Source organism: Rana temporaria, chromosome 9, assembly GCF_905171775.1.
Source record: "Rana temporaria chromosome 9, aRanTem1.1, whole genome shotgun sequence".
NCBI lineage: Eukaryota > Metazoa > Chordata > Amphibia > Anura > Ranidae > Rana > Rana temporaria.
This window is the reverse complement of record NC_053497.1, coordinates 138406276-138433518: the sequence shown is the minus strand read 5'-3', so window position 1 is coordinate 138433518 and position 27243 is coordinate 138406276. Positions and strand designations below refer to the sequence as shown.

At 44.5% G+C, this 27243-nt stretch overlaps 1 protein-coding gene across 1 annotated transcript in view; it reads right to left on the bottom strand.

Moving 5' to 3' along the window:
- ASS1 (argininosuccinate synthase 1) overlaps window positions 1-27243 on the bottom strand; it is a 159979-nt gene that overhangs the window by 56155 nt on the left and 76581 nt on the right. The window contains exons 10-11 of the mRNA XM_040324650.1: window positions 17578-17668; window positions 11931-12015 (exon numbers count right to left, since the gene is read on the bottom strand). Of these exons, the coding sequence (XP_040180584.1) occupies window positions 11931-12015; window positions 17578-17668 (176 nt within the window). The remainder of the gene's footprint in view (window positions 1-11930; window positions 12016-17577; window positions 17669-27243) is intronic.

Genomic DNA, 27243 nt, shown 5'->3' with positions numbered 1-27243 from the left:
TGCACCGTTTACAGTTCAAAGGCACCCTGTGTACAGAGTGCAGAGGTGCTTTATGTACAGAGTGCAGAGTTCAGGTGTACGTTACGTACAGAGTGCAGAAGAGTTCAGTGGTATGTTACGTACAAAGTGCAGAGTTCAGGGGTGCTTTACGTACAGAGTGCAGGGGTGCTTTACGTACAGCGTGCAGAGTTCAGTGCTACGTTACGAACTTTAGAGGTGCCCTGGGTGCAAGGAACAGATAAAATGGCTTGGCTGGCCACTGTTGGACCATGGGCCTTGTGTTTGACTTATGTGTACTAGAGGATTCTGCTTCAAAATTTGTCCTCCTGTTAATGGTTGCTGATGTTTTGAAATATTCTTCACCCTCATATACCCCCTCTTGTTTGAGTTCTGGAATAAATCCACAAAAAGACATTCCTTAGACTAATGCCAAATGTCGGGAGACATCAGGCGGTTCACTAAAAAACGGCCAACGTTCGGCCCGTGTGAGAGTGTTCTGTTGGGAGGGGCTCTCCCCTCTTAGAACACAATAGCTCAGCAGGGGAGATTTCTGTACTAACATAGGACTGTTAGTACAGCGGCTACGACCAGAGCTGTCAGTATTTTTATGTTCAATCCATAGGGTTAAAAAAACAAAAAAAAACTATTTGTGTGTACCCAGCTTAAAGCGGAGGTCCACTCAAAACTGGAACCTCTGCTTTTTGGAACCCTCCCCCCTTCAGAAATAACCAAATTAGTTAATAGAGTTCACCTGTGTGTAATTTAATCTCCATATAAATACAGCTGTTCTGTGAAGCTCTCAAAGGTTTGTTAGAGAACCTTAGTAAACAATAAACATAATGGAGGCCAAGGAACACACCCGACAGGTCAGGGATAAAGTTGTGGAGAATTTTAAAGCAGGGATAGGTTATAAAAAAAAATCCCAATCTTTGAGCATCTCTCAGGCCTCGTACACACGACAGAGATTCTCGGCAGAATTCGCCGAGAAACTCGGTCAAAACCCGGATTCTGCCGAGAATCTCTGTCGTCTGTACAGTTTTGGCTCGATGGAGCCACCGAGGAGCTCGACGAGAAAATAGAGAACATGTTCTCTATTTTCTCGTTGGCCGCGTTGTTCTATAGGAGAAGGCGGCCCGCCGAGCTCCTCGGCGGCTTCATCCCAAAACGAGACGAGGAACTCGACGTGCCAAGCACGTCGAGTTCCTCTGTCGTGTGTACGGGGCCTCAGAGCTCTGTTCAATCCATCATCCGAAAATGGAAAGAGTATGGTACAACTGCAAACCTACCAAGACATGGCCGTCCACCTTAACTGACAGGCCGGGCAAGGAGAGCATTCATCAGAGAAGCAGCCAAGAGGCCCATGGTAACTCTGGAGGAGCTGCAGAGATCCACAGCTCAGGTGGGGAGAATCTGTCCATAGGACAACTATTAGTCGTGCGCTCCACAAATCTGTCCTTTATGGAAGAGTGGCAAGAAGAAGCCATTGTTGAAAGAAAGCCATAGGAAATCCCATTTGCAGTTTAAGAAGGTGCTCTGGTCAGATGAGACAAAAATTGAACTTTTTGGACTAAAAGCAAAGCACTATGTGTGGGGGAAAACTAACACCGAACATCACCCTGAACACACCATCCCCACTGTGATACATGGTGGTGGCAGCATCATGTTGAGATGCTTTTCTTCAGCAGGGACAGGGAAGCTGGTCAGAGTTGATATGGGGAATATGGATTGAGCCAAATGCAGGGCAATCCTAGAAGAAAACCTGTGAAGCCTCGTACACACAATCAGTTTTCCCGACGGGAAAACTGTGAGGAGAGCTTTTGGCCGGGAATCCTGGCCGTGTGTATGCTCCTCGCAGTATTGCCGATGGGAAAACTGCCCAAAGCGGTTTTTGGCAGTGTTCCTATGGGAAAAACTGCAATGGAGCATACACACGGCCCGGATTCCCGGCCAAAGCTCCATCACAGTTTTCCTGTCAGGAAAACCGGCCGTGTGTAGGGAAAAGACTGAACCGAGCAGGTTCTCGGCTTTCCCCTTGGGATTTCCGACGGGAACTTTTCCTATACATACATTCTCCGACGGAGAAAAAAACGCTCATGCTCAGAATCAAGTCGACGCATGCTCGGAAGCATTGAACTTCATTTTTCTCGGCTCGTCGTAGTGTACATGCTTGATGGTCGGATATGGGTATGACAGTTTGTATGCAAGACAGCTTGAAAGGAATTCCGTCGGAAAAAATCCGTCTGAGTTTATCCCAACGGAAATTCCGATCGTGTGTACAACGCATAAGGCTAGGGAGATACAGGCGTTTTTTTTAGGGCTGGCGGGTGGTAAAAACAGGCGATATTCATCAAAAATAGTGAAAATTATCATACAAATTTTCATAGGAACGTTTGTTAAAAAATCCACTAGTGTATGGACTGAATTTGGTCAGACTCATGGTAAAAGGGCCAAAACTGAAGCCGTGGGTGCTCCTGATGAGTGGAAAATTGTCGGCTGAACAGCGCCTGCATTCAATTAGATGCAGGCAGTGTTCAGGTATTCTGAAGGCCGCTGGTACCAGCTGTCAGAATACAATAGGCGTCAGGGAAGATTCCTCCATGCACACGGTTTATGTATTTTTTTCATCATACGTGTATTGAAACTGGAAAATGATGGAAAATTTCCAAGTGTATAGCCCGCTTTTTGGTAGTCATGTGCCTTCAATCAAGACAGCACCGATCAGAGGACCACCTATGTTGCACCTGAAAGTGCGTGTTTTGGTTAGAAGTTGGGCAGGAAAGCAGACAGCCACAGGACATGCTGGGATTTGTGGTTCCTCTGCAGTTGATCTAGTCCCTGCCTTGACTGAGCTCACTATAACAGCTAGGAGTGACTGTACTTTTGTCCACAAGAGGGCGCCCATGACCAAACCACCACGTTCTGAATCAATCTGATAGAAAGCAATTAAAGAGAAAAGTCATAACTCAAATGTTTTTATCTCCAGTAAACAATACAACAGGACAATGTCTGCTCTTATTAAGCATTCTATTGTTCACTTATGTCATTATGTCTCAGAGGCAGTAGATTGCTGCTCTGCATGAGAATAGCCATAATTGCTTCCCCTCCAGCTAGATGTACTTTTAATGTACCATTGTAGGTACGCAGGCTCATAAAGGGCTAAATGGCCACTGGACTGTGTGCTGGGGGCGGAAGGAACATTCCAGAGAACAGTGCAGAAAATAAATAGCAAAATGGCCTACTTGGTAACATGAGGAGGACCAGGACACGGGAGTTGCCCATACATGTGCAAATCCTATTGGAGCATCTCAACTTCCACTTCCTACTTGTGGTTGAGCTGTATTTTTACTGCCCCCCCCCCCCCCAACTTCTCCCCCTAAGCTGCAAAGGCAGCCATAAAGGGGTTTACACATGCCACAGCTGCAATGCTTTGCAATCTGGTGCGGAAAAAAAATGATCCCCACGGTCACATTCGGGGGGTAGTATTGTTTTCAGGGTCGCATAGTCATAGGCGTGCGCACAGGGTGTGCCCAGGCACACCCTAATCACCCTGTGCTGCACAGATTCCCCCTGCTGCTTGGCTGCAGAGAAAGAGACTCGGGAATCTCTGTCCTCAGCCCCTTTCTCTGTCTCAAAAGTGAGATATCAGGAGTATGGTTAGACCCCTGATATCTCACCAAAGCCCCCCTATGGTGCTCCTAAAGAACTGTAAAAGAAAACGGATTGTAAAAAAATATTGTAAAACGTAATAAAAAGAAACTACTGACAACAGTCCCTGCCCACTGACACCATCCACTGTTCTACTGAAAGTGTCCATTGCCCTAACGCATGTGTGTTTGAGCTTTGGGGTGCACACCCTAATATAATAGGCTGCACACACCTATGGGCATAGTATTTCCCTGATGTAATAAGGTGGGGACGGTGGGAGGGATCCTTTTCCTCCCGGGTAGAATCCAGACCAGACTTGTCCCCGGATTGATGGCAGGACTCTCTTTAACCACTTCAGGCCCGGACCATTTTGTTGCTAAATGACCGGGCCACTTTTTGCGATTCGGCACTGCGTCGCTTTAACTGACAATTGCGCGGTCGTGCGACGTTGCTCTCAAACAAAATAGAGCTTTCTTTTGGGGGTATTTGATCACCTCTGCGGTTTTTATTTTTTTGTGCTATAAACAAAAATAGAGTGACAATTTTGAAAAAAAAATCTATATTTTTTACTTTTTGCTTTTACTTTTTTTACTTTTTGCTATAATAAATATCCCAAAAAATATATAAAAAACGATTTTTCCCCTCAGTTTAGGCCGATACGTATTTCTACATATTTTTGGTAAGAAAATCGCAATAAGCGTTTATCGGTTTGCGCCAAAGTTATAGCGTCTACAAAATAAGGGATAGTTTTATAGCATTTTTATTAATATATTTTTTCTTTACTAGTAATGGCGGCGATCTGCAATTTTTATCGTGACTGCGACTTTATGGCGGACACTTTTGACACATTTTTGGGACCATTGTCATTTTTACAGCGATCAGTGCTATAAAAATGAATGAATGAATGACTTGTATAGCGCTACACATGCAAACTGAATCGCTTCTAGGCGCTTTTTACAGCCAGTGAGTTCCTGGCTGGTGCGGTCATTTTACCCCGTAGGATCTTGACACGCTTGGGACACACAGTCGTACACACATATATACATATATACTGGGCCAGTTTGGCCAGGATCCAATTAATCTACCAGCATGTCTTTGGAGTGAAAAATGCAGTGATTACTGTGAAAATGTCACTGGCAGTGAAGGGGTTAACCACTAGGTGGTGCTGTAGGGGTTAAGTGTTCCCTAGGGAGTGATTCTTACAGTCAGGGGACGTGACTTGCTGTGACACGTCACTGATCATTGTTCCAGCTGACAGTGTCACTAGGCAGAACGGGGAGATGTTGTGTTTACACGAACATCTCCCAGTTCTATCTCTCCATGAGACGATCACGGGTATGCCCGCAGCGATCGAGTCCACGGGACCCGCGGTCGGGCTCACAGGGATCGTGGCCCGCGTGCGTCCACAACAACCGCTTCTTAAAGGGGACATATATATGCCCGTGCCATTCTGCAGACGTATATCTACGTGCGCCAGGCAGCAAGTGATTAAAGCGGACCTTCAGTCATTTTTCGTTAGAATTTTCCAGAAAGGCTGGGTGACCCTTTAACTACTAGCCGACCGCGCACCGTCATTATACGGCGGCAGGTCGGCTCTCCTGGGCGAGAGCCCGTAGCTATACGTCCTATCGTATAGCCGCCACTAGGGGCGCTCCCCGCTCGCCCCCGACTCCCGTGCGTGTGCCCGGCGGGCGCAATCGCCGCCGGGCACACGCGATCGCTCGGTACAGAGCGGGGAACGGGAGCTGTGTGTGTAAACACACAGCTCTCGTTCCTGTCAGCAGGGGAAATGCTGATTTTCTGTTCATACAATGTATGAACAGAAAATCAGTGTTTCCCCTAGTGAGGCCACCCCCCCCCCACAGTAAGAACACACCCAGGCATACTTAACCCCTTCCCCGCCCCCTAGTGTTAACCCCTTCACTGCCAGTGGCATTTTTATAGTAATCTAATGCATTTTTATAGCACTGATCGCTATAAAAATGCCAATGGTCCCAAAAATGTGTCAAAAATGTCCGAAGTGTCCGCCATAATGTCGCAATACCGAAAAAAAAATCGCTGATCGCCGCCATTACTAGTAAAAAAAATATTAATAAAAATACCATAAAAATACCCCCTATTTTGTAAACGCTATAACTTTTGCGCAAACCAATCAATAAACGCTTATTGCGATTTTTTTTACGAAAAATATGTAGAAGAATACGTATCGGCCTAAACTGAGGAAAAAAAATGTTTTTTTATATATTTTTGGGGGATATTTATTACAGCAAAAAGTAAAAAATATTCATTTTTTTCAAAATTGTCGCTCTATTTTTGTTTATAGCGCAAAAAATAAAAAACGCAGAGGTGATCAAATACCACCAAAAGAAAGCTCTATTTGTGGGAAAAAAAGGACGCCAATTTTGTTTGGGAGCCACGTCGCACGACCGCGCAATTGTCTGTTAAAGCGACGCAGTCCCGAATCGCAAAAAGTACTCTGGTCTTTAGGCAGCAATATGGTCCGGGGGGTAAGTGGTTAAATAAGAATGTTTGCATTGCCCAACTTGTTTTTGCTCATATACCGTTGTGCTCATAAGTTTACATACCCTGGCAGAATTTATGATTTCTTGGCCATTTTTCAGAGAATATGAATGATAACACAAAAACATTTCTTTCACTCATGATTAGTGTTTGGCTGAAGCCATTTATTACCAATCAACTGTGTTTACTCTTTTTATATCATAATGGCAACAGAAATTACCCAAATGACCCTGATCAAAAGTTTGATTTTGGCCTGATAACATGCACACAAGTTGACACAAAGGGGTTTGAATGGCTAAAAAAGGTAACCATCCTCACCTGTGATCTGTTTGCTTGTAATTAGTGTTTGTGTATAAAAGGTCAATGAGTTTCTGGACTCCTGCCAGACCCTTACATCTTTCATCCAGTGCTGCACTGACGTTTCTGGACACTGAGTCATGGGGAAAGGCAAAAGAATTGTCAAAGGATCTGAAGGAAAAGGTAGTTGAACTGTAAAAACAGGAAAGGGATATAAAAAGATATCCAGGGAAGAGAATTGCCAATCAGCAGTGTTCAAACTCTAATCAAGAAGTGGAAAATGAGGGGATCTGTTGAAACCAAACCACGGTCAGGTAGACCAACTAAAATTTCAGCCACAACTGCCAGGAAAACTTTTCAGGATGCAAAGAAAAACCCACAAATAACTTCAGATGAAATACAGGACTCTCTGAAAACACGTGGTGTGGCTGTTTCAAGATGCACAATAAGGAGGCACTTGAAGAAAGATGGTCTGCATGGTCAAGTTGCCAGAAGAAACCCATTACTACGCAAATGCCACAAAGTATCCCGCTTACAATACGCCAAACAGCACAGAGACAAGCCTCAAACCTCCTGGCACAAAGTCATTTGGAGTGATGAGACCAAAAATTTAGCTTTTTGGCCACAACCATAAACGCTACATTTGGAGAGGAGTCAACAAGGCCTATGATGAAAGGTACACCATTCCTACTGTGAAACACGGAGGTGGATCGCTGTTTTTTTGGGGATGTGTGAGCTACAAAGACAGGAAATTTGGTCAAAATTGATAGCAAGATGAATGCAGTAGGTTATCAAAAAATACTGGAAAAACATTTGGTCAAAATTTATACTGGAGGAACATTTGCATTCATCAGCCCAGGAAGCTGGGCTGGGCATGGGTCATACTTGGACATTCCAACATGACAATGATCCAAAACACAAGGCCAGGTAGACCCGTCAATTGGTTACAGCAGAATAAAGTGAAGGTTCTGGAGTGGCCATCTCAGTCTCCTGACCTCAATATCATTGAGCCACTCTGGGGAGAGATCTCAGACGTGCAGTTCATGCAAGACAGCCCAAGAATTTACAGGAACTGGAGCCTTTTTGCCAAGAGGAATGGGCAGCTTCACCATCTGAGAAGAGAAAGACCCTCATCCACAAAAGACTCCAAGTTGTCATTGATGTTAAAGGGGACAATACACGATATTAAGAACTGGGGTATGTAAACTTTTGATCAGGATCATTTGGGAAGTTTCTGTTGTGATTATGACTTAAAAAGAGTAAACACAGTTGATTGATAATAAATGGCTTCAGCCAAACACTAACCATGAGTGAAAGAAATGTTTTGTGTTATCATTCATGTTCTCTGAAAAATGGCCAAGAAATCATAAATTCAGCCAGGGTGTGTAAACTTATGAGCACAACTGTACATACACTGTATTGTCAAAAGTATTGGGACACCTGTCTTTACACACACATGAACTTAATGGCATCCCAGTCTTAGTCCGTAGGGTTCAATAATGAGTTGGCCCACCCTTTGCAGCTATAACAGCTTCAACTCTTCTGGGAAGTCTGTCTACAAGGTTTAGGAGTGTGTCTATGGGAATGTTTGACCATTCTTCCAGAAGCATATTAGTGAGGTCAGGCACTGATGTTGGACAAGAAGGCCTGGCTTGCAGTCTCCGCTCTAATTCATCCCAAAGGTCTTTTATCAGGTTGAGGTCAGGACTCTGTGCAGGCCAGTTCTTCCACCCCAAACTCGCTCATATATGTCTCCTTATTGACCTTGCTTTGTGCACTGGTCCAAATCATTTGGTGGAGGGGGGATTATGGTGTGGGGTTGTTTTTCAGGAGTTCCAGTGAAAGGAACTCCTAAGGCATCAGCATACCAAGACATTTTGGACAATTTCATGCTCCCAACTTTGTGGGAACAGTTTGGGGACGGCCCCTTCCTGTTCCTAAATGACTGCGCACCTGTGCACAAAGCAAGGTCCATAAAGACATGGACGTCCAACATCAGAGCCTGACCTCACAATTGTGCTTCTGGAAGAATGGTTTAACATTCCCATAGACACACTCCTAAACCTTGTGGACAGCAAAGGGTGGGCCAACTCAATATTGAGCCCTACGGACTAAGATTGGGATGCCATTAAAGTTCATGTAAAGGCAGGCGTCACAATACTTTTGACAATATGGGGTGTGTGTGCTCTTGGTTCACCTTTCCCCAATGTAAGTGGGCATATATCATACCCGAGGGTCGGTTGTGGAAGCTGACAATACCTGTGGTGGTAGGCACTACTTTCTGAGTCCTGCTCAGGTTCACTGCCCCACTGCAGACTGGCCACAGGGGGTCACTCGCATGGCACTGCCACCATTCATAGAACACCTGGTATTTTTGTGAATACAAGGCATTTGCTGATTGGACAAGGTAGAGAATATGACATCACCTCCCCTCTTCTCCACCTCAGCGAACCAGGGAATGCTGTGTGTTCACAAGGTGTTCCGTGAATTGTGGTGGTGCTGAGCGAGTGGCTCCAGTACTAAAAGGCAAGTGAATCTATTAGTAAAGGAAATCATTTTTTTCCGTCCAGCTTGGCATTAAAACTATTTAAATTGATAGCAAAGTCTGAGTTAGGCTTTAAAGCTGAAGTTGAATCTGCTTATATTTATCTATTTCCTCCTTAACCCCCCCCCCCCGACCCCCTTCAACAAGCTAATAAAAAAAAAAAAAAAAAAATGTTCATTGCATAACCTATTTTAGACCCACTGGGTCTCTATACTTCTCTGCACAAGAAAGGTAGAACATGGCTGGTGGGAGGGTCTGTACATAGCTTTCTAAAAACAGCAGACCACCCTAGATATTGCTTACAGGTGATGCTTAGCTTCATGGAAAGAACTGAAATCCAATTTATGAAACTGGTTGGCCAGGACAGTAGAGGCCAGGAAGGAAAAAAAATGTGGCAATTCAGTTGGTATAGCGCCGCTATTTTTATATACCGCCACCGCACGTCCTGCCCCAGTGTGAAAGGGGCCTAAGGGAGGGCTATAACCCGTCAGATTTTTTTTTCTGCCATCTGTGTCCCATTGCAGAGATTTCCCTTTGCTTCCTGTCCCATAGCCAAACAGGAAGTAAGGGGAAAATCCCTGAAATTTAAGAGAGTTCCTGGGGGACCCCCAGGTCACCAGAACTAGAAGATTTCCCCCCTATTACCTTTCTGGGGGCCCAAAATTTGAGATTTTCTCTTACTTTTCTCTTACTTTCAATGATAATGGTAAAGCGGAGGTTCACCCTAAAAAACATGTATGTACCATTCCATCCAGCATACTGCCGACATGTACAGTATGCTGTTTTTTTTGTTTTTTTTCGCTGTACATACCGTCGTATAGCTATTTTGCCCCCGGCTTCCGGGTAGTGGCTCCCGCGGGAGTGGCCGTTCCTTTTCAGAGACTAAGTGATTGACGTGATGACAAAAGCTTCCCCCCGGCGCATAATGCGCGTCACCAGTTTCCGAAAGAAGCAGTTCGGCTTCTTTCGGAAGACGTCAATCCCTTAGTCTCTGAATAGGAACGCCCACTCCCGCGGGAGGTACTACCCGGAAGCCGGGGGGGAAAATAGCTATACGACGGTATGTACAGCGGAAAAAAAAACAAAAAAACAGCATACTGTACATGTCAGCAGTATGCTGGATGGAATGGTATATACATGTTTTAGGGTGAACCTCCGCTTGGTAAAGAGGACAAATAGAGAGGATAAACCTCCTTAACAGGGGCACAGACAGCAATAAAAACCTGACAGGTATTCTAATCTTTCTCCACTCCAAACTAAAAAAAAAAAGGTTTTGCCTTTGGTTATACCTTAAAACGTTGCTGCAAGCCGCATGCAAATATGCGGCTTCTTGGTGGGTGGACCTTGGTGCCAAGCGGCCGCATATTTACGCGAATTGGTGGAATACATCTGTGCCGGGAGCGCGCCCACTGCCTGCTCCCATCACAGATAACACAAAGATTGTGATTGGGAGCCAATCACGGGGGTCACATGCCTCCCAGAATCCTAAACGCTGAGTGAACACAGAGCCTGCCCGCAGGGATGTAGTCCCAAGGGAGGGGGCGAGCACGCTGACTAACCCCCAGAACAGCTCGGATGATGGGGGCAAGCTTACTGAGGAGAACAGGAAGTGAGAAATTCAGACAAAGAAAAAAAAACATTTAGAAGGGAAATTGAAGGAAAAGGTAAGTGAACCAACAATGCACTAGCTTAAAGGAACCTATTTATAAAATAAAAAACAAACATTTACAACCCCTTTCAGGGTGCATTTCTCAATTTCTTTATCATACCAAGTTATATACTATATGCCAACCATTATTAACCGGGGTTCCGTGGAACTCTAGGGTTCCTCCAGAGGATGCTAGGGGTTCCTTGGGCTGTGGCTGATGGATCTTCCATCGGATAGTGCCTTCAGAGTTTGGGGGCCAATACCACTTTCCAGAGTCATCAACGCCAATGTATTTTAAGCCGTCTGTAAGGGTTGCATTCTTCTTACTGACCACCAATGTAAGGAGGTATTTTTGACATTGACCCCCCCCCCCCCAATGAATTGCTTTTAATAGGGGTTCCCTGAGACCTGCAAATTATTTAATGGGTTCCTTCAATATAAAAAGGTTGAGAAAGACTGGCATATACTATATAGCAGTGGTCATCAACCCTGTCCTCAGGGCCCACTAACAGGCCACATTACCTTGGGGAGATGCAGACTAGGGATGAGCTCCGTCGTGTTCGCACACTCCATGTGCAGAGCCCGCCAGGAAGTCGGCACGGCGCTAATCACAGGCAGGGAGACATTTTCCCGAGGCGGCAGGGATCGGGAAATGTCTCGCTGTCTGTGATTAGCGCAGTGCAGTGCCGACTTCCTGGAGGGCTCTGCATGTGGACTGTGCGAACACGCCAGAGCTCATCCCTAGTCTGCATCTCCCCAAGGTAATGTGGCCTGTTAGTGGGCCCTGAGGACAGGGTTGATGACCACTGCTATATAGTATATGCCAGTCTTTCTCAACCTTTTTATATTGAAGGAACCCATCCCTAATGCAGACTAGAATACTGCAATTAAGGATGAGCTCCGGCGTGTTGGCACAGTCCACCCCAGAGCCTGCCAGGAAGTTGGCACCTCGCTGCGCTAATCACAGGCAGAGAGACATTTCCCGATCACTGCAGCCGAGCATCTGGACAATGTCTCCCTGCCTGTTATTAGTGCAGAGCAGTGCCGACTTCCTGGCGGGCTCTGCACGTGGACTGTGCGAACACGCCGGAGCTCATCCTTTACTGCAATCACTGAGCAGCAAATGATATCACCTGTGATGTATTTCAGTTATCTTGCAAACCTGGCCTGTTAGTGGGCCCTGAGGACAGGGCTGATGACCACTGCTGTATAGGACATATATAAATTGTGCTTTTATTGTGCTGTGATGTGGTAGCCAAACTCAAAGAAACTTACGCCACTTCGTTGAGATAAGAGAATAGATCCAGCGCACTCTGATGTCGCGTACCATCCTTAGCGTTGGTGACTTGGACGGGGACACCTGTAACAAAAGACAAGTACAGACATAACATGTGGGCACTCAATGAAGGGGGGGGGGGGACATAGACATAGGAACCCCCGTGGGGAACCAAGCACTTTCCAGCGAGTGTAAAGAAGCTTCTAACACAACGCACGCATTAAATGGATGAGACAGTTATGAACTCTAAGTAACTTCTTAAGTATCAGGAGGTGCTGGAGGGTGGGGAGCAGGGGACATATTCAGGGCCAAAATAGAAAACGGCAATAAAAATAAGCCCCCCACCCCACTGCTGTCTCCTCTGTCGCCCTGTCTTTTCATTTCATACACTGTGAAATTGCAACCAGCACCATTGCTAATTACATTTCACGCTCTGCCTTTGTCTTATGGCCATGCACCTTCTGTCCCACCACTCGGAGATTTGAGCCTGACAAATGGGAACGAGGGGAAGGAGGGGGGGAGCTGGTGGCCCAATTGCATGGTAAAGGCTTTGGCTGCCCACCCTCCCATAATGTCTGTTTCAAAGGGCGCCAAGCAAGTTCTGTGGCTGTCACGGCTCAGAAAAAAAAAAAAAGAGGGGTCTGCTCTCATCAGCGAGAAGTTAAATCCGCCCGGCCAAAGGGAGACCCTATGAATTAATTATTACACCTTCTACAAAACAGGGTGTGGTGATCGGATTGGGGCAGAGGGGGGAGAGCCATGGGGAGGGGGGGGATTTCAGTATGGAAAAGGCTACGGGTGGGAGGGAGAGGACAGACTATGAAAAGAATGAGGTTATTATTCTTTTTCAAACTGAAATGAGCAATAAATGTATTAGCAATCTGACAAGGAGTTGTTCTACCACAAAGAAGGAGCTGGGCCCTGGGTTCGCTACTTAATCTTTCCCCATCTGTTCCCCCTATTAGCATTGATTGCACTATTCACTGCCAATCAACTCTTAACAGACCACTTTCACTCTCTTTTTGCTATTAAATGTAATTCTTTGCAATAATGAACTTTAAGCCCCCTTCGTCAATCTGGAGATCCTATTTATATTTAAAGGCTTTTTCTTCTTCTTTTTTTTTTTTTTTACTACCATGTGGACTGGATCCCGCTCGTCACTTTTTGCGCTCTGCTCCCTGATCCGCAGCTTATAGGTTTCAAATAGTCAATAATTAGATTAGAACTTCAAATAAATGAAGTGAGGTTTGAATAGAGAGTCTGATGGACTAAGCTGAATGGGACTGTCATTGTCCTCTTATGAGATGATGACCGGATTTTAATTTCCTAGGGGTATTCCGTAACAATGCCGTGAGTCACCACAATGCCACGTGTAAATAAGTTACTATATGTTTGTAGCCGGGTGGCGGGCTTGCTGGCAGCTGCAAGGCATCGTTTTAAAAATCATTGCTTGTAGGGGCTTTTTCAAAGGGAACGCAACTTAGAGGATCTATTGTTCGGGGGCAGAAAACAATGAGATTTGGGCTGTTAGGAAGAAAGATTTGATATCTGGACGTCTGTCAAAGGATTGCTGAGTCCTGTATAGATACCACGTATTTTCTTACCACTTGGAAAGTTTTCTCAAATGTTTTTTTCCAAAAAGACAACTTTTTATTCGATTTTTTTACAGTATATAAATCATTATACACACACAAAAAGAGGATTGCAACTGCATGAAGGTAATCAGACACAGCTATCTAGGAAAAAGTAGAGTAGCTGAATTTGTTTGGATGGAGATACCTGCATGATTTCTGCTCTTTGAACATTTAGGCTTCATTTCCACTGGCGTTTTTACAGCCACTTTTCTGAGCCTGTCCATGTTATTCTATGGCATCATGCCCACATAGGCGTTTTTGAGCTGCAAATGGCATAGGCGTTTTTGAGCTGTAAAAAAAAACGCGGGACCAGGGCGTTCTGTGGCTCCAGCAATAGAGCTGTAAAAACGCCAGACATTAAAAAACGCTCAAAAACGCTACTGGACAGGCGTTTTTAAGCTGTAAAAAAGGCTAAAAAAAGTGGCTGTAAAAACGCCAGTGGAAATGAAGCCTTAGCTTTTTTTTTGTGAGCTGGAGCTCAAAAACGCCACGGTAGCGTTTTTGAGCGTTTTTAAAGCTCTATTGGAGCCACAGAACGCCCTGGTCCCGCGTTTTTTTTTTACAGCTCAAAAACGCCTATGCCATTTGCAGCTCAAAAACGCCTATGTGGGCATGATGCCATAGAATAACATGGACAGGCGTTTTTAAGCTGTAAAAAACGCTCAGAAAAGTGGCTGTAAAAACGCCAGTGGAAATTAAGCCTTATAGTTAGCAGATTCAAGTGGTCATTCAATGGAAGTACTTGCACACTCAAATGGCTTCTAATATTTATGGCTCCTTTATCATCAAACAGGGCTTGGTGAGATGGAAACCGTAATGCCGCGTACACACGATCGGATTTTCCGTCGGAATTCTGCTCAAGCTTGGCTTGCATACAAACGGTCACACAAAAGTTCTCGGAACTTTCGACCGTCAAGAACGCAGCGACGTACAGCACTACGACGAGCCGAGAAAATTAAGTTCAATGCTTCCGAGCATGCGTCGAATTGTTTCCGAGCATGCATCAGAATTTTGCGCGTCGGACTTGCTACATACGATTGGATTTTCCGTTTTTTTCTGGCTGAAAATTTGATTACCAGCTCTCAATCTTTTGTTGGCAGAAATTCTGACAGAAAAAGTCCAATGGAGCATACACACGATCGTACTTTTGCAGTCGGAATTTCCGATCGCGTGTACGGGACATTAGAGTGGTGGTGAAATCTGTTATAAATGTATTTCTACTCAAAGTCCTGTACCAAGCACCTTAGCATCCAGATGGATCTTACCAATAAAGACTACTAAAGACATAAGAGTACTGTGGTTGCCTTTCACACGGAGGCGGTTTTAACGTGCTTTAGCTCTAGAAATAGCCTCTGCAAAGAGCCTGAAAATCGCCTCCCATTCATTCCAGGGTGTCTTTTCAAACTGGTGCGGTGCGCTTGCAGGGTGTCCTGAAAAGTCCTGCAAGCAGCATCTTTGGGGAAGGTTGGGAGCGCCGTATTTAGCGCTCCCAAAATGCCCTGCCCATTGGAATGAATGGGCAGCTCTTTCAAAGCCCCTTTAAAAGCGATTTGAAAACGCTGCAAAACTGGAGTTTGTAACACGTTTTCTTGGGTTTAGCGAGCTTTAGCGCAAAAGGCCGATGTTTTTCAGTGTGAAAGTAGCCTTACTGTAACAGAATCTGGTTATACTGTAGCTGACCCAGTTCACTGTGTCTAGAAATACTGCCAGACCCTTTTCAATATAAATGGCTGCTAAAATTTATAAGGATTTATGAATACGGTCAAACATTGTATAGAGTTTGTGTAATTTCCGCCCATTGAGATGCATGAGAAGATACGGCTATACACACATACGCACTGGCATATGCTCCATACATACTCCATCTGCGTTTGGAGCATACATCAGTGCGCATGCAGGTACTTTCCCCAACCATTGGTGCACAGCTAAGTACAGCTGCCTCTTTGAATAAATCTCAATGGCCATCTGTAGGAAGTGACAGTGGGTCCTAGGAATGTCATAAGGCAGGTTCTGCATGCCATAGCCATGAGCCTTAGGCCATAGCCTAAGAAGGACATTTTTACCTATTGAAGCAAGTTGAATCAGGATTTATACGTTTTTTTTTTTTGCCTTCTTTTAGATCAATTGTGGTATTAGGATTTTGTTTTTAAAACTCAAGAAACGTGCCATTTTTGGGCGACAATTTCAAGTGTAAGGGATACCCCCAACCCTTCATGTTGGCTGCAGGCAGAGGGACCTAGGGATGGGGTGCACTAAAGCAATGCATGGAAAAACGAGTAGGTAGTCTTTATTTACTGAATGCATTTCAAGCGTTATGCCGCGTACACACGATCATTTTTCGGGTTGTAAAATACAAAGTTTTTCAGGCTCTAGAAAAAACAAAGTTTTTTTCAACTTGATCATTAACGGCCTTGCCTACACACGATCGTGAAAAAAAAAATGCTCTAGCAAAGCGCGGTGATGTAGAACACGTACGAGGGTAAGTACCATTCGGATGACGTCACCCTTTAGCTGATTTCATGTTAGTAAAAGACGATTCACGCTCTTCTGTCTGTTACAGCGTGATGAATGTGCTTACTCCATTACGAACGCTAGTTTTACCAGAACGAGCTCTACCGTCTCATAACTTGCTTCTGAGCATGCACGGATTTTTTACGTCGTTAAAACCCACACACGACCATTTTTTAGAACCCGAAAAACAACAACGTTAAAAACATTGTGAAAAAATAGAGCATGTTCGAAAAAATAAATTGCCCATTTTTTAGAACCCGAAAAATGCTCTGAAGCCCACACACAATCGTTTTTAATGACGTTAAAAAAAAACTAATTTTTTAGAACCCGAAAAACGGTCGTGTGTACGCGGCATTAGTTTTCAATTCTTAAGGGAGTCTACCTTTACACCAGATTATGAATAGTATATACAAACATGAGTGGAATTCAATTACGGCCCAGTTCATTCCTTGACTGGCCAGTCCTTGATTGGGCAACCCACTTTAACTCCTCAAAGCCATAGCATAAATATGGTGTGGGAAAATAAAGTTAAAGTATACCTTGCCATTGGTGGATGGACATTAGGTCACACGGCACCTCACTTTAGTGTTTCATAATTTCCCTAATCAGAAGTCAGGACAAACTTGCTAAAGGTCCAATCAACGTGCCTATGTGCACCTTGGCAGAGGAGAACACATAGAATGACATTTAGCGCAAATAGAACTTTAAAGTAGACCAATGATTTAAAGAACTTCCTTCCATCTAGACTACCATGTTCTCTTAGAAACATAAATGTTGAACATGCCCTGTAACCAGGGCTTTTTTTCAGGGGGAACTTGGGGGAACTCAGTTCCACCACCTCTGACTCAGACCCTTGGGGGGCCTGCTCACCACGATCACTTGTAAACGCAGAAGTCCGTTTTTTGTGTTTACAAGTGGCAGCTCTGCACTCTGTGTGTAACCCCCTGAACTCTGCACTCTGTATGCAATGCAATCCTGGGATATCTGGTCCCCCTATCTTTAGGTGAATAGGGCCTTCAGCCTTTCACTGGGTTTGTAGCTGCAGCACAGTATTACCAGACCCTTTAAGACCCTTCTACTGTTTGTAAAATTTGAACGGGGTGGTGGTTGAGTTCCTGAACCTTTTTTCAGAGAAAAAAAAGGTCTGCCTGTAACACTTGTCTTGCCATAATTGTCCATAATTGTGGGCAGCCGCACATGTGACCATATGCATTGGCATTCGGTCACACAGTTGAAAAGGCAGAATCCAGGGTTCAGACAGATTTCTTAACACTATAGTAATATTAAGCATACACAGAAAGCCTTGTATCTCACATAGACAATGGTGTTATATCAGGCCAAAATCTGAAATGTTGGCTTTTCTGCTTAACAGTGCATCCAAATGAAAACTGTAGGCACAGGTTAGAAGCCATTCATAATGACTAAACTGCAGTTCACTTGTTTCTGTCAACTTAACATTTCTTTTTACTATGTTATACAGTACATGGATTTAGATGCTTACCATTCTTGAACTCAATTTCCAAAATGTCTGGGGTGTTGGGAGCAGTCGCAGGATCTTTAGTTTTCACAAACAGACCATCTGGAGCATGGTTCTGGAAGAAAATAAAAAAACAGTACCAGTTAGTTACAGTAGAAGGGTGCAGCTATGATATAAAAAAACATTACAGCCATATAGAAGCCATGAGGAATAATGTATACTCAGTGCCGATCCTGACCTCCCTGGGGCCCCAAGCAAAATGACATGTCACAATGTTACATTAAAGTTGAGACGCGGGGGGGGGGGGGGCGCTGCTGACAGTGACATGTCCCATTAAAGATTAGAGTTGAGTTGAGAAGCGGGGGGTGCTGACTTCTTACCTCTTCTCCCATGCAGCCAGCGAGTTGAGAAGCGGGGTGACCAGACGGGGCCTCTAGTAATTTGGGGGGCCCTCTGCAGCTTTGCTGGGCCCTAAGCGGCTTGCATAGTGAGCCTATAGGGCGGATCGGCCCTGTGTATACTTGAAGAATACCCTGTCCACAACTTTAGGTGGAAGAAACAAACAGATGCCAAGAAGGGTCAGAGTTAGGTTGACAGACAGGAGGAGCAATAGCACAGTACTGAAATGAGGTGAAACAGACAGTAGGGAGTAGACAGTAAAGGCATGAGGAGGCATGTAGTGGACTAATGGATAGGCATAAGGAGGCAGAAAAAAACAAAAAAACGTAGAGGTATAGAAAGGGAAAGTAGACAAAAAATTAAGATATAGGTAAGATATAGGTAATTAAGATATAGGTAGACAGACACTAGAAATGGAAGAGAAAGCATATCAGGAAGGGAACAGGGTGTCCAAATAATGAAAGGTATGAGGGGGAAGACAGTAAACAAGGAACAAAAAAGGTACATGAAGGGAGGAAAGGTTAAGGGAGGGAGGCAATAAATAGGTAACAAAAAGGTATGACGTAGTGGCAGTAGACAAGGAAGGAAAAATATAAAGAATCAGAAAGTAGACAAAGAAGGAATGGTATGAGGGGAAAGCAGAAGATGAGGTCGGAAAAGTATCAAGAATTAGAATGTAGACAGAAGGAAGGAAAGGTATGAGAAGGGAGATGGTAGACAAGGAAAAAAGGCAGAAGGCAGTGATGAGGAAGGAAAGGTATAAGGAGGGAGGAAATAGAGGAAGGAAAGGTATGAGGAGGAAGGCAGTGGTGAGGAAGGAAAGGTATAAGGAGGAAGGCAGTGGTGAGGAAGGAAAGTAGGTAGGAAAAGTATAAAGAATCAGAATGTAGGCAAGGAAGGAAAGGTATGAGAAGGGAAATGGTAAAGAAGGAAAAACAGGTATGAGGAGGAAGGCAGTGGTGAGGAAGGAAAGGTATAAGGAGGGAGGAAGTAGAGGAAGGAAAGGTATGAGGAGGGCAGTGACGAGGAAGGAAGTAGACAATGAAGAAACAGAATGTAGACAAGGAAGGAAAGGTATGAGAAGGGAAATGGTAGAGAAGGAAAAACAGGTATGAGGAGGAAGGCAGTGGTGAGGAAGGAAAGGTATAAGGAGGGAGGAAGTAGAGGAAGGAAAGGTATGAAGAGGGAGGAAGTAAAAGGGAGGAAAGGTATGAGGAGGAAGGCAGTGACGAGGAAGGAAGTAGACAATGAAGAAACAGAATGTAGACAAGGAAGGAAAGGTATGATAAGGGAAATGGTAGAGAAGGAAAAACAGGTATGAGGAGGAAGGCAGTCATAAGGAAGGAAAGGTATGAGGCGGTAGGAAGTAGACAAGAAAAACAAGGCATGAGAAGGAAGGCAGTAGACAAGGAAGGAAAAGTATAAGAAGGGAGGAGGCAGTAGACAAAGAAGGAAAAGATGAGGGAGGTGGCCGGAAACAGGTAAAAATATAAGTAGGGAGGAAGAAGATCAAGACGTAAAAGGTAAGAGGGCAGGCAGTAGACAAGGAAGAATAGGTATAAGGAGGGAAGAAGTAGACGAAGAAGGACAAGTATGCTGAGGGAGAGAACACAGAAAAGGAAAGGGTATCTGTATGCAGACAATATACATTGAAAAGGTGACAAAGCAGTCAATTGTTAAAGATATAAAGCTATTCAATGGCTGACAAGAACAGAATGATACAAAATAGGAAATAAGTAGGGAACATACAGGTTGGACAGTAAACTTGCACATATGATGTTGTTTGAATGATGAGATTGGGGGAACATTATATAGCCTACATATTTTCTTGTTGGTGATAAGTGGTGGACTAATGTTGTGTTTTGAATTATAATATTGAATCCTAGGATTTGATCTGGTAGATGGAATTGCTCACCAACACCTTTTAGGGACTCCTCTGTATGATTTTCTGACTGTAGTTTTTGTCTCCTAACATTACTAAGTCATGATGAAGGTGTCCCTCATAGCTGGATATTTGTTTATTCTACATTATAGAAAATCCATGGTTCCTGGTGGGAGTGTGACACCACACTCTGGCTTTGTAAGGCCTACACTGCATGAGCAGCCCTAGGAAGTCCAGCGGGCATATTTCTCCACTGGAGTCTACAGGATCTATAAGAAGCCAGCAAATCATTTAGAGCAGAATTGTAAGTAAATTATTATTTTCTTGCTTTGTTATGCATTTTTCTTTTCTTTTTAATCCTTTACTATAATGCATGTTATAGCAACACTGTTGTCAGGTCACCTGTGGCCAGGTGACAAATGCACCCCATTGGGGTCAGGGATGCACCACAGGGTAGTGAACCCTATAGCTGACTGCTGCTATTAGAGAGAAAGCGTGAACCCAAGATCACCCAGGGCGCGGAGTCTAAGACCCAGCTTTGTGTTCAACAGAGCCTCTAGTGGTGAGGATGGCCTTTGCCGCAGCTGGATCCAGGTCGCGACCCCTGGGATCCCCTAGGTCGCGCTCCGCAGAGAGAGAGGGGAAGCAGGACAAATGGTAGTGATGGGTAAGGCGAGGTCAGGGCAACAGGCAGACTAGGGTAACCGAGGGACAGGCAAAAGGTCAAGGGCACAGGCAAACAGAAGAAGTCAGGGACGAGCCAAAAACGGTACACAGGAAGGTAATCGTAGCACACTACAGACAGGAACTTAAGCAAACAACACTGTTAAACAGCACTGCAGGCCTGCAGTGCAACAGTTAATATAGACTTCCTGGGATGGCCTGGGTGGGGCCATACAGGAAGGAGAGGAGATAATAAGGTAACCAGAACAGAGCCAGGCCTCTAATGGACAGATGGAAACAGGTAAGCTGCCAGACTATTGCATATCCATGACAACTGTGTTGTGAAGCCAGCCTAAAGAAAGAGGTATCTCTGTGATGCCCCGTACACACGTGCGGGATTTCCGACGAGAAAATCCCGAGGGGAAAGCCGAGAACCTGCTCGTCAGTCTTTCGCCCTACACACAGCCAGTTTTCCAGAAAGGAAAACTGTGATGGAGCTTTGGGGGGAATCCCGGCCGTGTGTATGCTCCATCGCAGTTTTTCTGCCAAAAAACTGCGGGCAAAAGTCCTGGTTCTCTTTTTTGTCCGCCGGTTTTTGGGCAGTCTTCCAGTCGTAAAAACTGCGAGGAGCATACACACGGCCGGGATTCCAGGCCAAAAGCTCTCCACGCAGTTTTCCCGTCTGGAAAACTGATCGTGTGTACGAGGCATGAGTCAATCAGGCTTTACTACATTACACAGGGATGTGGCTTATTGGAAGAGAAGAAATGAGATTAAACTCTTCAGAATGTTCCTACTCCTTCACTATCCAATCGCATGTCGGGACGGTCCTTGACTAAGCTGTGTTACTTTATACACAATTAGGGAAATTAAGGTCAAAAACAGGATTGTCTGCATTAGAAAAATACTGTAGCTAAAAACAACTGCAAATGTTTTGCAAGGTAAGCACTTATATACTTTAATTGTTGCTTTAACTTGCCTGGCACCACACACAACTAAAATATCACTTCAAGGTGGAGTTACCCTTTAACAGGACTATTTTTCCACTTATATCCTGAATCTTTGTGAGAAGCCCATGTTTATTTAGAGACTGCCAGAAAAGTCTGTAGCAATATAAATTCCAGAATCCAGTCTTCTGCATAAAGATGGGGCTCTCTACGCTGTACACTAGTTTATTCTGCAAAGATGGAGAAAGAAATGGGGCTGGGTGACCCCAGCAGGTGCTCTGATGGAACGCACTCGTACAGTGTCCCCAAGGTTAATACATCCAGGGGAGCTGAGAGGAACAAAGCTAAAACTCATCTAAAAACGCATCAGCCTAATTCCAGCCTTGGCAGAGTTACAATGAAGAGGCGCCTTTATGGAGCACTCATCAATCATGGCCTTTCTGGGTTAGTGGCTAAAATCCGCTTTGGCCCATTTGATTGCCTGCTGTCCCTGACTTGTGGGCGTATTAATGCTTGTCAATCAATGCAGTACCCAGCTTTCTCTGCACGGCCTGCTATGAATTCTGAAGACACCTACTGTATGCTATGGGCAGGGTGCCTCCTGATAAATGCTCATACAGCAATGCTAGTAGCTGCATAATGGATGATGCAGGATGTAGGAGAAAAATGGTCAGGCCCCTGGACTTACAACTGCAAAGATTCCAATTTTAAATGTGATTTTTCTTACAGTACCACGTAAGCACCTAACAGAGGTCCACGTTTTTTCCCCCCAATATGTTTTGTAGCTTACTCTGTCATACTCCAAACCAGATAATTCTACACCTGCAAGCTCCTGGTGTTTTCCAATGCCAGGTCTATAAATATACCCTTTTAAACTGGGAAAATAAATCAGTTGATTTCCCAAATGTTATGTAAATGGTTAAAAAAAAAATGTCATTTAAAATGATCGTGTGTGGGCTTCAGGGCATTTTTCGGGTTCTGAAAAACGGGGACATTTTTTTTCGAACATGCTCTATTTTTTCACGACGTTTTAAACAATGTCGTTTTTCGGGTTTTAAAAAATGGTCGTGTGTGGGCTTTAACAACGTTAAAAACCTGCGCATGCTCAGAAGCAAGTTATGAGACGGGAGCGCTCGCTCTGGTAAAACTACAGTTCGTAATGGAGTAAGCACATTCATCACGCTGTAACAGACAGAAAAGCGCGAATCGTCTTTTACTAACACGGAATCAGCTAAAGCAGACCAAAGGGTGGCGTCATCCGCATGGAACTTCCCCTTTATAGTGCCGTCGTACGTGTTGTACGTCACCGCGCTTTGCTAGAGCATTTTTTTTTTCACGATCGTGTGTAGGCAACGTCGTTTTACTGATAAAGTTGATAAAAAATCTTTTTTCTAGAGCCTGAAAAACTTTTAGGTAGATTCACAGACAATCGCCTAAACTTGCGGCCGCCGTAAGTTAGCTAGGCAAGTACATGATTCTCAATGTACTTGCCTGCTATGTTACGGCGGCGTAGCCTAAAGCGGGCGGGCGTAAGGGCGCTGAATTCAAATGTGTGTTAGGGGGGCGTGTTGTATGCTAATAGTGCTTGACCTTACGTTTTTTACGTTATTTGTAACTGCGCATGCGCCGGGCGCCTACATTTCCCAGTGTGCATTGCGGCTAAGTACGCCGTACGGGCCTATTGATTTCGACGTGGACGTAAACGACGTAAATCCCGATTCACGGACGACTTATGCAAACGATGTAAAAAATTCGAATTTCGACGCGGGAACGGCGGCCATATTTGACATTACTATTCCACTAGGGCCTAGCTCTAACTTTACACGGCCTATCTCTTACGTAAACGGTGTAAAAGTACTGCGTCGGCCGGGCGTACGTTCGTGAATCGGCGTATCTCCTCATTTACATATTCTACGTGGACCGCAATAGAAGCGCCACCTAGCGGCCACCCAAAATATTGCAATCTAAGATAGGACGGCGCAAGCCGTCGTATCTTAGATATGTTTAAGCGCATCTCTGTTTGAGCATACGCTTAAACATAAGTCGGCGTAGATTCTGAGTTAGGTCGGCTTATCTACTGATAAGCCTGCCTAACTCTTTCTGAATCTACCTATTTGTTTTTTACAACCCGAAAAATGATCATGTGTACGCGGCATAAGACTATTGTACAATAAAGGATTTTTGCCTTCCTCCTTGCAAACTCTTTCCATGCCCAGCTTTGTGTACAAATCCAGAATATGCAAAGTGCTGGAATAAATGAACTTTCATGTGCATAAGTTACGTCACTTCGGCCTGGCCAAACAAGAGGACTGAAGATCTTGAGAAGATGTTCCAGCAAGGGGGCTCGCAGGTGAGTAATCAGCAATGCAGCCTGGTCCAGGACACTCTGCAGCCTGGGGAATGATGATAAAGGAGCACTTGGCTCTTTGCTCAGAATGCTGCCCATAGGCCAAGGCTGAACCAGCCGAGATTCGAGCCATGTATGGGCATGCCAAATGGACCAAGTTGGGTACAACCAGCCTGCCAAATTTGACATGCGATTATCGCTAACGGCCTGTATAGCCTTGGACTACTTCCCCCACCCCCCAAGGGAGAATACAACTGTCCGTGTTGATAGGGGAAATGAGCAACGTTTTTTTTTCAAGCCGTAGTTGCGGCATTGAAATTCGCTCCATGTATGGTCTGCTTTAGGCCAGCCATAGACGGACCAAAAATGTGTGCGGTTCAGCTGAATTACGATTCGTCTATGGGCATGTACTGAATCCAATACATCAATCGATTTCAGAACAACCAGACTTTTTTTTTCCGTGCGGTCGCCAGTGGTTATAGCTGCCGGCAGTAATCATTGTATTCTGACAGCGGGGAAACCTCCTGCTGTCGGAGCACAATAGCTCTGCTGGAGGAATTCCCCCTATCAACACTGAATGCGTTGTTGGGGGAATCAAGCAATTTTCTTTCTTTCAACCTGTGGTTGAAAGAAAGAAAATTGCATAATGTATGGTTTGCTTAAGTGCTGCTGATTTGAAGAGAAATATTCGGAGTCTTGTCTCACCACTACTCCACTTTATCATATCAAAGCTGTTCTGGTCTGTATCAGAAACAGAAAAAGAAAATCTCTCTTCCTACCAGGAACCTTTCTTCATATGCCATGTTTTGATGCTTTTTAAGATGCAATAGTGGAGGTACAGACATGACATGGCTCCTTGCAGAACAAGACAACTGAGGTTTTACCTTTATAGCAGGTTAAACAGTACAGTGCTTGTGCTGTCAACTCTGTCCCTTTCTATGCTATAAAAAACCTGTTTGATTCTGCCTGTTCCTGGGTCCTCCTAGGTGAATCCTCCTATCTGCACCCCCCTCCCCCCTGAAAGGTGTCAAATGTGACACCGGAGGGGGGAGGGTTCCGATTAGCGGGACTCCACTTTAGGGTGGAGAACCGCTTTAAGTGTGTGTAATGGCAGGTGTCCCAATACTTTTGGCAATATAGTTGGTCCACCTTTCCTCAATGTAAATATGCAGATCTCATACCTGAGGGTTGGTTGTGGATCTTGTGGTAATACACTAGGCCTTTGCACCCTCCTGTGTGCTCTATAAGGCCTCGTACACACGACCGAACATGTTTGCTGAAACTGGTCCGCGGAACAGTTTCCGCGGACATGTTCGGTCGTCTGTACGGCCGACCGGACCAGATTCCCAGCCGAGCGGACAGGTTTCCAGCGGACAAATGTTTCTTAGCATGCTAAGAAACATGTCCGCTGGAAGCCTGTCCGTCGGACAGGTTCGGTCGTCTGTATGACTCACAGGACATGTCCGCTCGGCCGAAAGCCCTTGCATGCGTCGAAGTGATTCGACGCATGCGTGGAAGCATTGACCTTCCAGGGTCGCGCACGTCGCCGCGGCCACGGCGCGGCCACGTCACCGCGTATCCTGTCCGCGGGAAATTTTGTCTGATGGTGTGTACAGCCATCAGACCAAATGATCCCAGCCCACATGTCCGATGAAAACGGTCCGCGGACCGTTTTCATCGGACAGGTCCCGTCGTGTGTACGAGGCCTTACAGTGCTCCATTTGGAGCTTACATAGAGCCAAGGACTCCCCCAGCCACCATGTGACAGCGCTGGAGAATGAATCACATGATTCTTATACCCAGAAGTACCAGCTAGTTTCTTCTCCTCTGGTGACTAAATAGAGATACAGAGAAGCAGGAGTAGGCACAGCTGATTGGCATGCATGGGCAAAGAACAGGTTTGCTTTAAATCAGGGCAGCCACAGACAACAAATTATTCGGGGCTGGTTTAGAAGTAGAAACAAAACTATTAATGATTTATTTTTACAAGACCCATCAAGCTCCGCCATTAAAAAAACAAAAAACAGAAAAAAAAAAAACATTTTTGTTTAGTAGCCAATGCTTCCTTTTCTATTCAGCATTGGGCTCCAAGAACCAGGGCCCCAGAGCAAATGCTGCATACAAACAGCCAGATGGACGGGCAAGGCATTTATCCACAAACCTAAAGTTTACCACCTATTGTTCCATGCCAATGTGTCAGGAAAAGCGAGCGAGAAGAAAAACTTCAACACTAGATTGGCTGTGAAAAGTGAAAAAAGGGGGTCGGGTCTGCAGGGCAGCCGTAAAATATCCCAATTCAAATCTCTTTACTAAACACTGGAAATCAAAGTCACTTAGAGGCCAATTTTCAAACCTTCCACCGCTGACAACCTCTATTAAATAAAATAACCAAATAGAAATAAAGCGACAACCCGGTCTCGCCATTGCCTTTTATTGTCAGACACTTTTTTTTTTTTTTTTTCTATTCAAAGCCTTCGGTTCAAATGACATGTCATCGGTGCCACTGTATCGCAGGCTTTTCCATTTATCTGGCCCGGCAGGGGGGCTGCTGCAGCGATGTCATCGAAGAAGGAACAGAGGCGAAAAAAAAAAAAAATGCGGCCAAAAATAATAATAATAAAAATAAGGGGAAAGAGTCGTAGGTGGGGGAAGGAGCAATAAGTAGGGGGAGAATGAAGAGAGGAGGGGAGGAAGAAAAGAGTGTGAGAGAAAAGGGAGAGGTGGCAGCAGAGAGGGGTGAACAGATTAGCAGTAAATGGGCCATGAAGTGAATGCTAGTGTAAGGCCGCTTGTGCCGTCAATGGTTTTATTCACCCCGTTGATGTTGTTGTGTCCCGGTCTGAATGAACTCTTTCAAAGCGCCATATGAAGTTAAAGCAAGTAAATTTCTATCTTTCTAACATTAGAATGCCTCATTGCCTCTCAATCAGCTCTCATGGAGGCAGAAAATGACCCAACCATCTGTTTTTTTTCCCTTTCTTTTTAAATCCTTGCAGTTGGCAGCATACGGCCTAAGAGGACAAGGTACCTGAGAAGAGAGAGGCCGGACAGATAGACAGACATAGGGACAGATAGATAGATACATAGATATAGATAGATAGATAGATAGATAGATAGATAGATAGATAGATAGATAGATAGATAGATAGTGAGATTATTAGCTAGATAAATAGATCGATAAATAGATCATTAGATAGAGATAGATAGATAGAGAGATAGATAGATAGATAGATAAATAAATAAATAGATCATTAGATAAATAGAGAGATATAGATTGATAAATAGATAGATATAGATCAATAAAAAGAGAGATAAATATATAGATAAATATAGATTGATAGATACAGTAGATATAGATCGATATAGATTATCAATCTATATCGATCTATATCTATCAATCTATTTATCGATCGATATTTATCGATTTATTCATAGATTATTTATTTATAGAT